The sequence below is a fragment of the Lithobates pipiens genome, unplaced genomic scaffold (genome assembly GCF_037356315.1).
Source record: "Lithobates pipiens isolate NorthernLeopardFrog02 unplaced genomic scaffold, aLitPip1_a1.2 Scaffold_16, whole genome shotgun sequence".
In the NCBI taxonomy this organism is placed as follows: Eukaryota; Metazoa; Chordata; class Amphibia; order Anura; family Ranidae; genus Lithobates; species Lithobates pipiens.
Window position 1 is genome coordinate 589,092,580 of NW_027507748.1, and position 13,595 is coordinate 589,106,174.

Sequence of the window (13,595 nt, forward strand, 5' to 3'; positions counted from 1 at the left end):
AGGACTCCTGACAGTGCATATCTTAAGCACATTGTGTTCCCTTCTGATTCCCATGGCTCCTTTTTCTTCCCCCGGGGGAACCATGGATACCCTCCCAATGGGGCTAATGGGGATATCCTTGGGGCATATTTACCCATTTTATTTAATCTGTCCCATACTGCCAATGTGTTCCGTGTCAGAGGGGATGTCTAGCTGGATAAGCCCCTATCCTTGGCTGATATCCATGGTGCTCCTGCTAACTTTCTGCCATTTTTATTTATTTTTTTCTTCCAATTGTCACCCATTCTTTACCATCAGAATCATGGCACCAGTTCAGTATACGGACCAAAGCCATGGCTCTATAGTATCTGGCCATATCAGGTAACTCGACTCCCCCTTCATCCTTCTCTTTGCACAGGATTTTGTAAGCTATTCTTGCTCTTCCATTTTCCCATAAAAATGCAAGGAATATTTTACATATCCTTTAAAAAACCTTTGGGATAATGGAATGGGTAGCGTATATAGCACATACAACAGCCTAGGTATTACATTCATTTCAGAGTGTTTACCCTCCCAAATAATGTTAACGTCTGTCCTTTCCATCTCTTGTGATCCTCTTCTATTTTTATTAATAAAGGGCTTTAGTTTTGTTCATACAATAGTTTTGCATCTGCTGAGATATGTACTCCTAAATAAAACGGGGACCTCCTATTCCAAATAAACGGGTAATTATTTTGTATGTCTACTCGTAAGGCTGATGGAACATGAATAGGTAAAAGTATTGATTTCTCTATATTAATCTTGAAATTTGAAAGGCCTGCTCGGCGTCCATAGATAGCATTACTCCTGGGGTCTTTTTAGGTCCATTCTGCATCCAGTGTAGCATGTGCAGTGCTCTTATGGTGTTATCTTTAGTTTCTCTACCTAACATAAATCCTGTCTGATCTACGTGTACCACCCGTGTTATTTTCTCTTATCTTGTAGCTAATATTTTTGCAAATAACTTGGTGTCTGTATTTAAAAGTGATATGGGTCTGTAGTTGGCACAATATTTTATTTTTTTTCTCCTCTTTTTTATTTATTTATTTATTTTTTCTCTCCTGTAAGCTTGAAGTTTTCAATTCACTAGCACAGCTCTTTTGAGCGTTGTGGTAGTTCATTGAGTCTTGTCGGTGTGAAACTGCTTGACCTGTAAGATGTACAGGTAAACAGCTCACACTGATGATCTGCAGGAGAAATACATGGCATTGGTGATCTGCTGATCACTGGTGCAATGCTTTTCAGGCTCCTATAAAAAACAAATTAGCGTTTTACCATGGTTTGTGTGTGGGTTTTTTTTTTTTTTTTGTGACATAATGAGCTAGTATGCATAGCTCTTTATGAATTACTTACCTGAGATCGAAGACCCCGCAGAGGTCCTCGTTCATCGCTCCCAGGGGTTACTTCTGGGTATCGCGGCTCCGGCGCTGTGATTGGCTGGAGCCACAATGTCACTCCCGCGCATACGTGGGCCACCGGTAACGGCAGTCTAGCTGAAGCAACGGCACGAACGTGCCGTTGCTTCAGTTTGCGGAAGTGCGCATGTGCCGATGACATTGGCAAACACAGGGCTATCACCTGAACTGTGCAGGTTTAGGAGATATCCAGTGTAGCTACAGGTAAACCTAATTATAGGCTTGCCTGTAGTAAAAAGTGGTTGTAAAGGGTTTACAACCACTTTAAAGTTTCTGACTTCAAAGATTGCCTTTTGTCATGCAATTACCATGGCCAGAAGAGTTTGAGGTTTACAAGCTTTTTCAATCATGGAATAAAAACAGAGTTGCCACGTTTAAACGTTCAAAATAACATGTAGTGAAAAAAAAGTCCATAAAGTGAAGCCATTCATGCTATTCTCCATAATGACAAAAACGGTAATTCAAAAACTGAAATTCTCCTGGTTTGTAGCCAATTTTTAAGTGAATAGGTGAATAAAAGTGCCAGTCACCCAGGTGTACCGCCACCATAAATCGTATAAAATGCCACCTCACTGGAAAGCTAGACTCCAAATCGTAAGTGTCTAAAAAGGTGCTGTTCACAGGTCCACAAGGTCTAAATCTCTAGCTCTGTTATACTGATGGGGGTAATGTCATGGCTGGTGGTGAGGGTAACACCGTCTTGATGCCTTTTTTCTACCCCATAATAAATATCAGCAAAGCTGCAAGTATCTGGCTTTCCAGGTAACATTGCAACCTCGCATTTCTTTAATTCACTGTGGTTAATATTTTTAATCTTTCTAATCTTGAGCTTTGGTTTCTCCTCCATTCCTTGCCTAGGTTAGGACCTTTGGCAGTTGTTTGAGCTATTACCTGTACCTGCCCTTTATGTGGCTTATTGAGCCTTCCTACATACAGCCCAAAAGGGATTGAGCAGTGCCTTTTTTGCTTTGTGTCGATTTTCCTAGGAGCAGGACATATGCTGCCTTCATGCCCTTTTGGAACAGCTGGTAATTAAGAAGGTCCTATAAACAGCAGTGTGTGGGTTGGAAGAATGAACCAATTAATGCATTTCATGGAGGAGCAACTTCATTGACTTGAGTTATGATCTCAGAACTCTGATTTATTGTCCTACTTGCACTTGTGGGCTGTTAAGGTGATTTATAATTATTATACAGGATTTATATAGCGCCGACAGTTTGCGCAGCGGTTTACAACATTAGAGCAGACATTTCAATTCAGAGGGCCCTGCTCGTTAGAGCTTACAATCTATATAATGCATATTTATTAACTGTCCAACCTCACATGAATGTAACAATATACTCCAGAGGCCAACGGCATTTCCCAGTGAACTACTCGAGGCAGGATGATTGTGGTAAATGCAGAAAATCCACTGAATCTCCGCCGATCCTGCTGAACTAGCTGAGATTCTTACCGACTTTAGACTTCAATTCTGCAATATAGTCAACCGATTGTATTTGTTTACATACCTTTTTGCTGTAAAGAGAATACTTCCTTGTTGTGTGGTTACTCAAAATAGAAAGAAGTACAACATGGGAATTTACATTGTTTTGCGATATATAGATGGTTGTCCAATGAGTCACTCAGTCATCACTGATTTTGCAGTATAGCAGCTTTGAGACTTTCCGAATACCTCAATGCATATTTTTGCAACAGTCAGCATTAGTCATGCACTCGTATTTTGTCTTGCTTTTATGTAGGACTTTACATGTTTGTAAACCAATATTTTATTCTTATTCATTTATTTCCTAAACTGGCTTTAGCGGCATTGCTTATCTGCAGCAATTGATATTTTTATTTCCTCCCTGCATAATGTGCAGCTCTCTTCCCTTATTTACGTTTCAATCTTTTTATTATTTTTAAAAAAATAGAGTACGAAGTTGCATTCAAAAGTGAGGCCAGAGCACTGGCAGAACATAGTAAAAATAGAAATAATAAAGTGCATCGCTAGGTTATGCATGAATAACATATATCAAAAATAGAAGTGCAATACAATAAATGTGCAATATGACCTAAGATATAAATTATATATGTCCAACAAAGTGCAATTGTACAGTGCAATGTAACAAGTAATACTATATACAATCAAAAGGTGCAAAAATTGTGCAGTTCTATGCGATTATGTGCAATAAAGCCAGAATCACATACAGAATGCACAAGTGTGCTAAAAATGCAATATGAATGCAAACAATCTGGTTGATATCTCAAGTTTATATATTGCTGGAATCCAATAAAGTGACTTCAGGTGCAATGTGGAACGTAGATTGGGTGCTCGACACCGTGATAATCATCGCCTCATTGGGCTAAAAGGCTTACCAGAAAGCCTGCGATCTCCCTTACTCAGGGGGTTAAACAGTGCTTAGTAGACCCCTCATTACGTCACATCTGATGAAAGGATTGTCTGGACGCTATGCACACACGTTCTGCGCGATTTGATACAAATGGACTTGTATGTGTTTTATTTATTTTTCCTTGCAAGGGATATTGCCGTTTTACACTCCTGTTGGAGATTTTATGTATTGCAACCCCCCCCCCCCCCTTTTTTTTTTATTAATAAAATGCCTTGGGAAGATAATCTACACCAGAGATATACAATTAGCAGACCTCCAGCTGTTGCAAAACTACAAGTCCTATCATGCCTCTGCCTCTGGGTGTCATGCTTGAGGCTGTCAGTCTTGCTATGCCTCATGGTACTTGTAGTTCTGTAACAGCTGGAGGTCCGCTAATTACATATCGCTGCTCTACACTATTGGAGTTTTTCTTCTTTTTATTTTTTCTGTTCAAATTTTTTTTTTTTATTAACCACTTGCCTACTGGGCACTTAAACCCCCCCTCCTGCCAAGACCAATTTTCAGCTTTCGGTGCTCACTTTGAATGACTATTACTCAGTCATGTAACACTGTACCCAAATACATTTTTTGTCTTTTTTTTTTCATACAAATAGAGCTTTCATTTGGTGGCATTTGATCACCTCTGGGTTTTTTATTTTTTGCACTATAAATGAAAAAAGACTGAAAAAATTTGAAGAAAAAAATCGTTTTTCTTTGTTTCTGTGATCAAATTTAGCAAATGATAAAAAATTTTCATTAATTTTGCCCACAATTTATACTGCTACATATCCTTGGTACAAATAACCCAAATTAGTGGATATTATTTGGTCTTTGTGAAAGTTATAGTCTACAAGTTGTGGTACAAATCATAAAAAATTGATAACACCTGATGTACTTGTGGCCTATCTCATTTCTTGCGACCCGAACAAGCCAGGAAAGTACAAATCTCTCTTCCCCCCCCCCCCCCCCCCCCATGACCCCTTTTTGGAAAGTAGACATTCCAAGGTATTTACTAAGAGGCATGGTGAGGTTTTTGGTGTTGTCATTTTTTGCAAAATGAAGATTTATTTATTTATTTGGCATGTGTATACCACAAATAACACCCCAAAATACATTCTGCTACCCCTCCTGAGTATTACAATACCACATGTGTGGGACTTTTTCACAGCCTGGCCACTGAGAGGCCCAACATGCAGGGACCGCCATCACATGTTCTAGGAGCATAAATTACACATCTAACTTGTTGACTACCTATTACACTTTTTGAAGGCCCTGGAGCGCCAGGACAATGACACGTGGCACTAATACATGGCACTGGGGACAGGTGGGCGTGTGTGTATTCTTCTCACTGACCCTGCAGCTGCAGCCGTTTCTCTCCCTCCTCCCATGCTGTCTCTGTGTGAGGGAGAGCCAGCGATGAGAGATGATCTCATATGTGTATATATGAGATCACTTCTCATTGGACACGCCGATCGAGTGCTAAGTGGCCGCTGTGATTGGCCATTTAGCATGATCTGTGATTGGCTGTGTCCAAGGGACACGGCCAACACAGAACTTCCCTGATGTGCGGCGGTGCGCAGAAGGGAAGTAAACAGGAGGGCACCCTCCCGGCAGTTAGCGTCCACGCGGTAGCCGTCTTTAGGCTATAGCGCGGGCGCAAAGTGGATAAAAGTCACAGAATACATCAAGAAGTAATCTCGGTTGGAAATATAGAACATATCTCATGGTACAACTTGTGTGAGGTTTATGCAGTAATAACAGAACTTTCTAAACATGGACAATGTTCATTATCATGGAACAGAGTATGGTGGTATTAACTGCATACACATTATTAAGTGTCAGAGGGTGTTTACAGTAGGAAGGGGAGTAACTCATAACAGTGCAGAACATAGAATTGTTCTCCTGCAGGTCAGGGAATTGGAGATTGTGGTCTAGGCCAGGGGTGTCCAAACTTTTTTTATTTTTTTCAAAGAGGGCCATTTGATGAAGTGAACATGCATGAGGGCCGATCATTTTGCCTGACATTCTTTGAACCATTAACATTAAATGCAAAGTAACTAATAAACTGCCCAACAAGAAATCTCTTGCCTTTGTGGCTGTGTGTGGTAAAGTCTAAAGATGAGCTTGAGCGTGTTTTTTGGATATACCGTATTTATTGGCGTATAACGCGCACCTTAACTTTTAGAGGGAAGTTTCGGGGGAAAATATTACATTTTAAATAAAGAACTGTGAAGCAAAATGATGGTCAGTGCCCATCTGCAGCCTAATCGATGCCCATCTGCAACCTCAGAGGGGACAGGGAGGGGGTGGCGGGATGAGCGCCAATAGATTACATACAGGAGAATCTGTTTACTCGGCAGCCTCTTTAATACAAAGTCCTTCCTCCTATGATACAGAACAGTTGTCCAGTGGCAGCCCAGGAGATGGTACTTCCTATTAAAGGGGCCGCTGAGTAAACAGATTCTCCTGTCTGTAATCTGGCACTCGTCCCACCCCCTCCCTGTCCCCTCCAAGGCTGTCAAAACGATAAATACTGTTAATTTGGATATATATATATCTTTTGTGGCTCCCAACGAATCCCTGAATGCCACGTGGTGCTCGGATTCTTTGGGGGGGCACAAAAGATGTAAATATCCAAATTACCAGTGGGGCCGCATTTAACCGGTAAGTGGGCCGCAATTGGCCCCTGGGCCGAACTTTGGACACGCCTGGTCTAGGCAATGAGCCTCATCTTTGTAGTAGGAATTATAAATAAAAAATTTTGGTCAAGGAAAGATGAGAGTGCGAGAAGGAGAGCAGAAATGATGGCGGGACCACATGGATCCTTGGAAGGATCAGACAATGGTGTCTGTCTTCTTTTTTAAACATATCTCCTGCTACTTACACTATTGGGCTTCCATCTGATGTCCATGGATCTCTCCGGAGGGGAACGGCATAGTATTCTATCGGCGGATCTTTGCTTCTCCTAAACACTGTTTGACCCCCCTGAGTAAGGGAGATCGCAGCCTTTCTGGTAAGCCTTTTATCCTAATGAGGTGACTATTATCAGTGTCGAGCACCCGATCTACTTTCCACACTGCACTTGAAGTCACTTTTATTGGATTCCAGCAATATATGTACTTTTGATATCAACCAATTATTTTTTTACATATTGCATTTTTAGCATGCATGTGCGTTCTGTATGCGATTCTGGCTTTATTACACATAGTCGCATAGAACTGCACAATTTTTGCACCTTTTTTTGATTGTATATAGTATTACTGATTATATTGCACTGCACAGTTGCACTACTTTGGATGTATGTTAGGCACATTTATTATATTGCACTTCTATTTTTGATACATATTATTCATGCATATAGGGTTATTTTGTGCATAACCTAGCGCTGCACTTTATTATTTGTATTACTATCTGGGTTATAGTGTTCAGCTGCAGGTCATACTTTTTTTTTTTTTTTTTTTTTTCCCCCCCCAATTTTTATTATTGTACATCACTTAACCAAATGCAAATATTATTTTTTTTTAAATCTTACTCATAGTAAAAATACAGCAAGATGTAATAACAGGACAAGAAATTAAACTGAAACTTGCCCAAGTCTTCCCTTTAAAGCAAAATTCCAGTTTCTTGTGCCTTTAAATCAGGGCTTGACAAATTTTGCTAAGAATCCAGGAGCCAGTTTTTTAAATCCTCTGCCCTGCACCTAGAAATGCACATCTGGGGCATTGGGCAATAAGAATTGCTCATGCCTGATGCCAAGCGAATAAAGAACAATATTTAAAAAAAAATGTAAAAATCAAATGTTTTGTTATAAGATTTTGCAAATACCTTTTTTTTTTTTTTTTTTTTTTTTTTTCCCCTCCACTGATGTGCTCTGATAGGCTGCACTGATAAGGTGGCATTGAGGATGGAACTGATGGGCACCTATAGGCAGCGCTGAGCTGCCACTGATGGGAATGGACAGGTGATTCTGATGGGCAACACTGAGGTAGCACTAATGGGCATTGGCAGGTGGCATCGGATGGCAATGGCAGGTTTCACAGCCGATTAGTGTAACTGTGTGAAACTGAATGCTCTCTGCAGCGCCGCGGTGTGTGAAACTGTGAGAGGAACAGACAAATTCAATGTGATGTTGGAGGTGGGCGGGACCTGGGGTGGGTGGAACCCAGCAGATATCCAGCCAATGATTGGGCTGTTTAAGAAAGGGGCGGGGCCACATACACTCCCCCAACATCCAACCTAAGTAGGGTAAAATAAACACTGCAATTTTGTACAATTCTGCTTCATGTAGCTGGCATAGTAGGCCACTTAGGCCCTCCCTGAGGCCTGGCTGAAAACTTCCCTTTGGCCCAGCCTAGATCACCACACCTTTTCTAACCTGAGGTATCTCACCTGGGTTACCAACAATGCTACCACTTTGTTTTTGGCATACTTTAATCACCAATATGGTACTACATCTTGCACACTGTTGCAGCTGGCCCAGGAAATTTTATTTTTCGGGGGGGGGGGGGGGGGGAATATTCCATTTTTATGCAGTCTACATAAGAGGACCATTTGAATCTTGCAGATTTTCTCAGTTAAGTGAAGTAACATCAAGAGGTATTTGTGGAGGTTGCCAACAAGTGCAACATGCAGACAGTGAGACAGAAAAGGTACAATATTTCGCTCTCTCGTGCTCTCTCTCGGAGGAACCTCTCGCCATGTCATCGGCTGCTGCGCTGCTCTCTTCCTGCTCCATCCTCCATCCCCTGCTTACCGCCGCTAATCACATTACCAGGCAGTGCTCTGTGTCTGGAGGGCCTCCGATGCACCTCCACTTTCCCGGCCAAGCCGCCACAGCCCGCCCTGCAGCAGAGGCACCTGTCATTGACAAAAGCCTAGGCGCAACGGTGACCTGGCGCCTGGGATTTGTCCAGCCCTGCTTTAAATGGTTAATTTGGTCCAAATTAGCAATTTGCTTCCCTAACAGATGTGCCAGCTGGGGGCGCTGTATCAACTATATGTAGCACAGTATAAAGCACTGTGTTCCAGCAACATTATGGGGACTTCCTGTTCTACTCCTGGAAAAAGATTAAGGTGTACCGACTGTTGCACAGCCATTTACAGAGAGCTTTGGATTTCATCAGTAAATACAAGGCTTCCTTTGATGTGTAGATTGTAACTTCATCCACCTGCCTCTCTTCCTCAACCAATCGGGAGAAGCCCTGTATTCAGATACATTTTTTGTTTCAGAAATGGGATGGGAAAATCCCGCTTCTGTAACACATTGCTGTATATTGTACTTAGCGGATACTTCGTACAGTTTATACAGCAGTGCTCTACTAGCAGGCACATCTGTTAGTGAAGCAAATGGTTAGTTTGGACTAGCTAGGTCCAAAAAGTGTTAAACCTGTAGTTAGGCTTTACTATATCTTTAAAAGTGAGAAAAGGGATCACCTGATCATCCCTGGGCTTTTTATCTTTATGTACTCTGTCCTATGCAGGATCCACCCATCTCCTCCCATATCATTGCAGCGAGGGTTATTAGGTGTCATGTCTATCTAACCTTACATACAGATTTACCTAAATGAACTGTAGAAGGCAGTTAATGACTTGCTGTATTACATGAGTTTGCAGTCCAGATCACACTGCACAGTATCTGACACCAGTCAGAGCTTCCCTTCCATACTACTTTCTGCTCCTGAATAATACAGCATGCATTACTGACAGTCGCTGCATTCAAACTTCGAGAGCAACAAACCAACTTGCAGTATATTGTTGGCAGCTCTTGCTAGCATTCAGGGTGTAGGGGGGTGGGCTTTTTAATATCATTATCATCCAGCTCTGTGGAAGTTGTGTGCAGCACATAGACACCTGCTGCCCGTACTGACCGGGAGATGCACAGTGGTGGAACCAATGAACACTCAAAAGCACCCTGATGGGTCATTGAGAACTACAAGCAGTTGGTACTTATAGTTCAATCATTCAGACATCTCTAAATGAATGACTCGGACACGTGGGTGTTCTTTTCAAATGGTGACAGCGGGTGTGGGGAGTGGATCACAGGGAGGAAGGTGGGATCTGGGAGCGGCTGCAGAAGAGGGAATGTTGTATGTTTCCAAATGTGAACTTTGGATCCTTTAAGTCAGGGGTTGACAAATTTGCTTGGAATCTAGGAGCCAGCTAAAAAAGTTAGGAGCCAGGTCCGTGACGGCGATCTGGACCTGTCCCTGGCCTGACATGGAGACGAGTGAGGGGAAGATAGCCCCCAGCCCCCCACCTGTCTCCAAGTCAGTGCCCATAGCTCTTAGAGGGACATTTTTAAATTGCATTTTAGTGTAAATATGAGATGTGAGGTCTCTCTGACCCCAGATCTCATATATATAAGAGGACCTGTCATGCTTTTTTCTATTACAAGGGATTTTTACATTCCTTGTAATAGGAATAAAAGTGACACACATTTTTTTTTTTTTTTTTTTTTTTTTTTTTAAAGAACAGTGAAAAAAATAAAAATAAAAGTTAAAATAAGAAAAAAAAATGTTTTAAATGCGCCCTGTCTCGCCAAGCTTGCGTGCAGAAGCGAACGCATATATGAAAGCGGTGTTCAAACCACACATGTGAGGTATCGCTGCGATCGGTAGAGTAAGAGCAATAATTCTAGCCCCAGACCTCCTCTGTAACTCAAAACGTGCAACCTATAGAATTTTAGAACGGAGACGGGATACCCCCAGCTATGCTGCCCCAGGCGCAAGGTCGCTGATTCTAGTCGCCAATGCGACCTGGCGACCGGGTTTTGTCGAGCACTGCTTTAAGTGACACTTCAGAAAAACTGTAAAAAATGCTTTTAAAATTGTGAAGTCTTGGTTTTTTTTTTTTTGTTTGTTAAAAATAAACAGGTTAAACTAAACTTGCCTGCTCTGTGAAATGGTTTTGCACACAGCAGCCCAGAACCTCCTCTTCTCAGGTCCCTCTTTGTTGCTCCTGGCCCCTCACTCCTGTTGAGTGCCCCCACTGCAAGCAGCTTGCTACAGGGGTACCCGAGCCAAGTGACGTCTCCGTGTGCTGATTCAATCATGGAGCTGTGTCCCCTTTCTCTTCTCATTGGCTGACTTGGTCAGCAGCTGGCGCCAATGGAGCCATTGAGCAGGCGAGTCCTGAGCAGCTGAGACACTGCTGCAACGTCGCCGGATTAGATGGACCTCGGGTAAGTAATTAAGTTAAAAAAACCTTATGCATTTTACAATTGCTTTAATTCTTGTGTGTGTTTTGGTTTTTTTTGTCCTTTTCTTTCTCCATTAGCTTGCTGAAAAAGAGTTGATAATTTGTTTTGTATCTCTCTACGTTTACGTGTGTGTGTGTGTGTGTTTAGAACTTTTTGTTTTTTGCTTCCTCCACTTTGAAATGCAAAAATTCACAACACTCACTGAAATGTATCTGTTGACTTTGTGCATCTAGGCAATCTGCAGAGTGCTGGAAATGTAAATATGCGCTCCATCCCTATACCTTCCTCCGGACTAGCTATAACCTTCACCCTGAAATGCTTTGCTATCCTTGTTTTATGAGGACCCTGAGTTGCTTTTTGCAGAAATAAATCCTGGTCGTTGAACTTTGCATCCTGGGCATGAAAATTGTAGTAGACCACTTTTTGCTGGTTATTGCTCCACCAGATAGCCACATTGTAACCATGTTTATCACACCCTGCACACCGTATTGTACATTAATAGAGATGCTTAGATAATTAATAGCATAGGGCCTTGGATCTGAATGTAAAATATAAACTTGTGTACTATGCATGGGTATATTTGTTGTTGAAGCTTAAAGGGGTTGTAAAGCTTCACTTTTTTTTTTTTTTTTTTTTTTTTTAAATAGGTTCCTTTTAAGCTAGTGCATTGTTGGTTCACTTACCTTTTTTCCTTCGATTTTTCCCTTCTAAATGTTTTTTTTTCTTTGTCTGAATTTATCACTTCCTGTTTCTCCTCAGTAAACTTTACACCATCATCCGAGCGGTGTTTAGTCAGCCTGAACAGCTTACTGAGGAGGAACAGGAAGTGAGAAATTCAGACAAAGAAAACAAAGAAAAAAAAACATTTAGAAGGGAAATCGAAGGAAAAGGTAAGTGCACCAACAATGCACGATCTTAAAGGAACTTACTTAGAAAATAAAAAACAAACCTTTACAACCCCTTTAACTGCTTGAATGAATATGATTACATTTTTATTTCTGTTCTCGCCACTAAATTATTAAACTTTTGTCATTGCATTTTCTCAACAGTTACCACGGTAACTCGGGGGAGGTTGGCTGCTACGTTGCTCCACGACCACTAAGTAAAGACAATAATTACTTTGAGGTGAGCTATTGACAGACCAGAAACAAGCCATAAGGCTGGCCATACATCAGATCAACTGAACAGATTCCCCCATCTACGCAAGCGAGGTGGATGGAGGAATCCCCTGCGCTGTGTTATTGTATTCTGACAGTGGAGACTTCACCTCAGAATACACCGATATCAGCTCTGATCAAAGGAAAATTTCCAACAAGCTGGCTTTCATTAGATTGACTTCTCTGGAACTGCAGCTGCCATAGATGGATTGAAATTTGGCCTGTTCAGCGGGGACCAGTCAAATTTCGATCCATCTTTGGCCAGCTTTAGTTTTTCTGATTTTTGTTTGTAGAAAATCCATCTTGCTGTGAATTACATGTCTGCTTTTTTCAGTTAAGAGTGTGCAAAAATATGTAAAGTATATCTACTATAATTTAGTTTTTTTTTTTTTTTTTTTTCTGCTGTATGGTTCTGTGGCTGTTTTTTACAAATATGGGGCATAGTCGGTAATCCCCAGGTTTCTGAATGAGTGCAGCTACAGTATTTATATTGTGGTGTCAGAACCTCAATTACCGACGTATGTGAGCTGTGACTAAATGAAATTGTAAATTAAGGCTTTGCCTGACATGGTGGATCCTTGCCTCCCCTGCTGCCAACACCGCCTAATGGCATTCTGCTGAACAATGATCATCCCCCCAAAATTTGACCAGAAACCAACCCTCTTGGAAGCTTTGATCTCCTGGACCCTGCTGTTCTCAATTGTTCCTCTCAACGACCATCGCTTCAAGATACAGTAGTGACAATTGGGGTCAGCAGAACTGCTTAGCGCAATGGGGGACTAGGAGATCAACACTTCAGGTGGGTTGGTTTCTGAAGAGAATTGAGGGGATGACTTCTCTTCATAGGAGAGGTGTACAGTAGTGCAGGCTGTGGGAGAGGTAAATATTTATGATCTTCTTTACAAGGGAGAGTTTAATATTAATTTTTCACATTTTAAATTCTAAAAAAGATCAACAAGTTGCTGTACATGTCATATACAACATTTATACGTGAGAATTATCCTGTATTATACAGGCTCCAATTGGACTAATTGAAACAATGAAATTATGAGCAGTGATCCAGACTGTACGTTGTTTTATTTTCAGCTTCAAAGTGACCGTTTTTAAGTGGTAATAAACCACGTTAAAAAAAAATATATAAATTTGTCCCCCCTGCAGGCTCATTTCATAATGTGCTAGTATACTCTGCGTAAGCTCTAACGAGCAGGGCCCTCTTATTCCTCTTGTGCCAAATTGTAATGTAAATGTAATGTCTGCCCTCATGTTGTAAAGCGCTGAGCAAACTGTTGGCGCTATATAAAACCTGTATAATAATAATAATAAAATACTAGCACATTATGAGACTTCCTCAAAGTGTATCCCTCTAGTGGTGTGCAGGCCATTTGAACGAGTCATGGCTGCAGCACAGCTCTCTCTGGACGCTGTCTGTAGATAGTGC

General features: G+C 41.4%; 1 protein-coding gene across 2 annotated transcripts in view; it reads left to right on the forward strand.

The window, feature by feature from the left end:
• Positions 1-13,595, forward strand: part of SPRYD3 (SPRY domain containing 3) — an 80,035-nt gene that overhangs the window by 15,707 nt on the left and 50,733 nt on the right. For both annotated transcript variants that reach the window (XM_077483894.1, XM_077483893.1), the window contains one exon: positions 12,050-12,125. In XM_077483894.1, the coding sequence (XP_077340020.1) occupies positions 12,050-12,125 (76 nt within the window). The remainder of the gene's footprint in view (positions 1-12,049; positions 12,126-13,595) is intronic.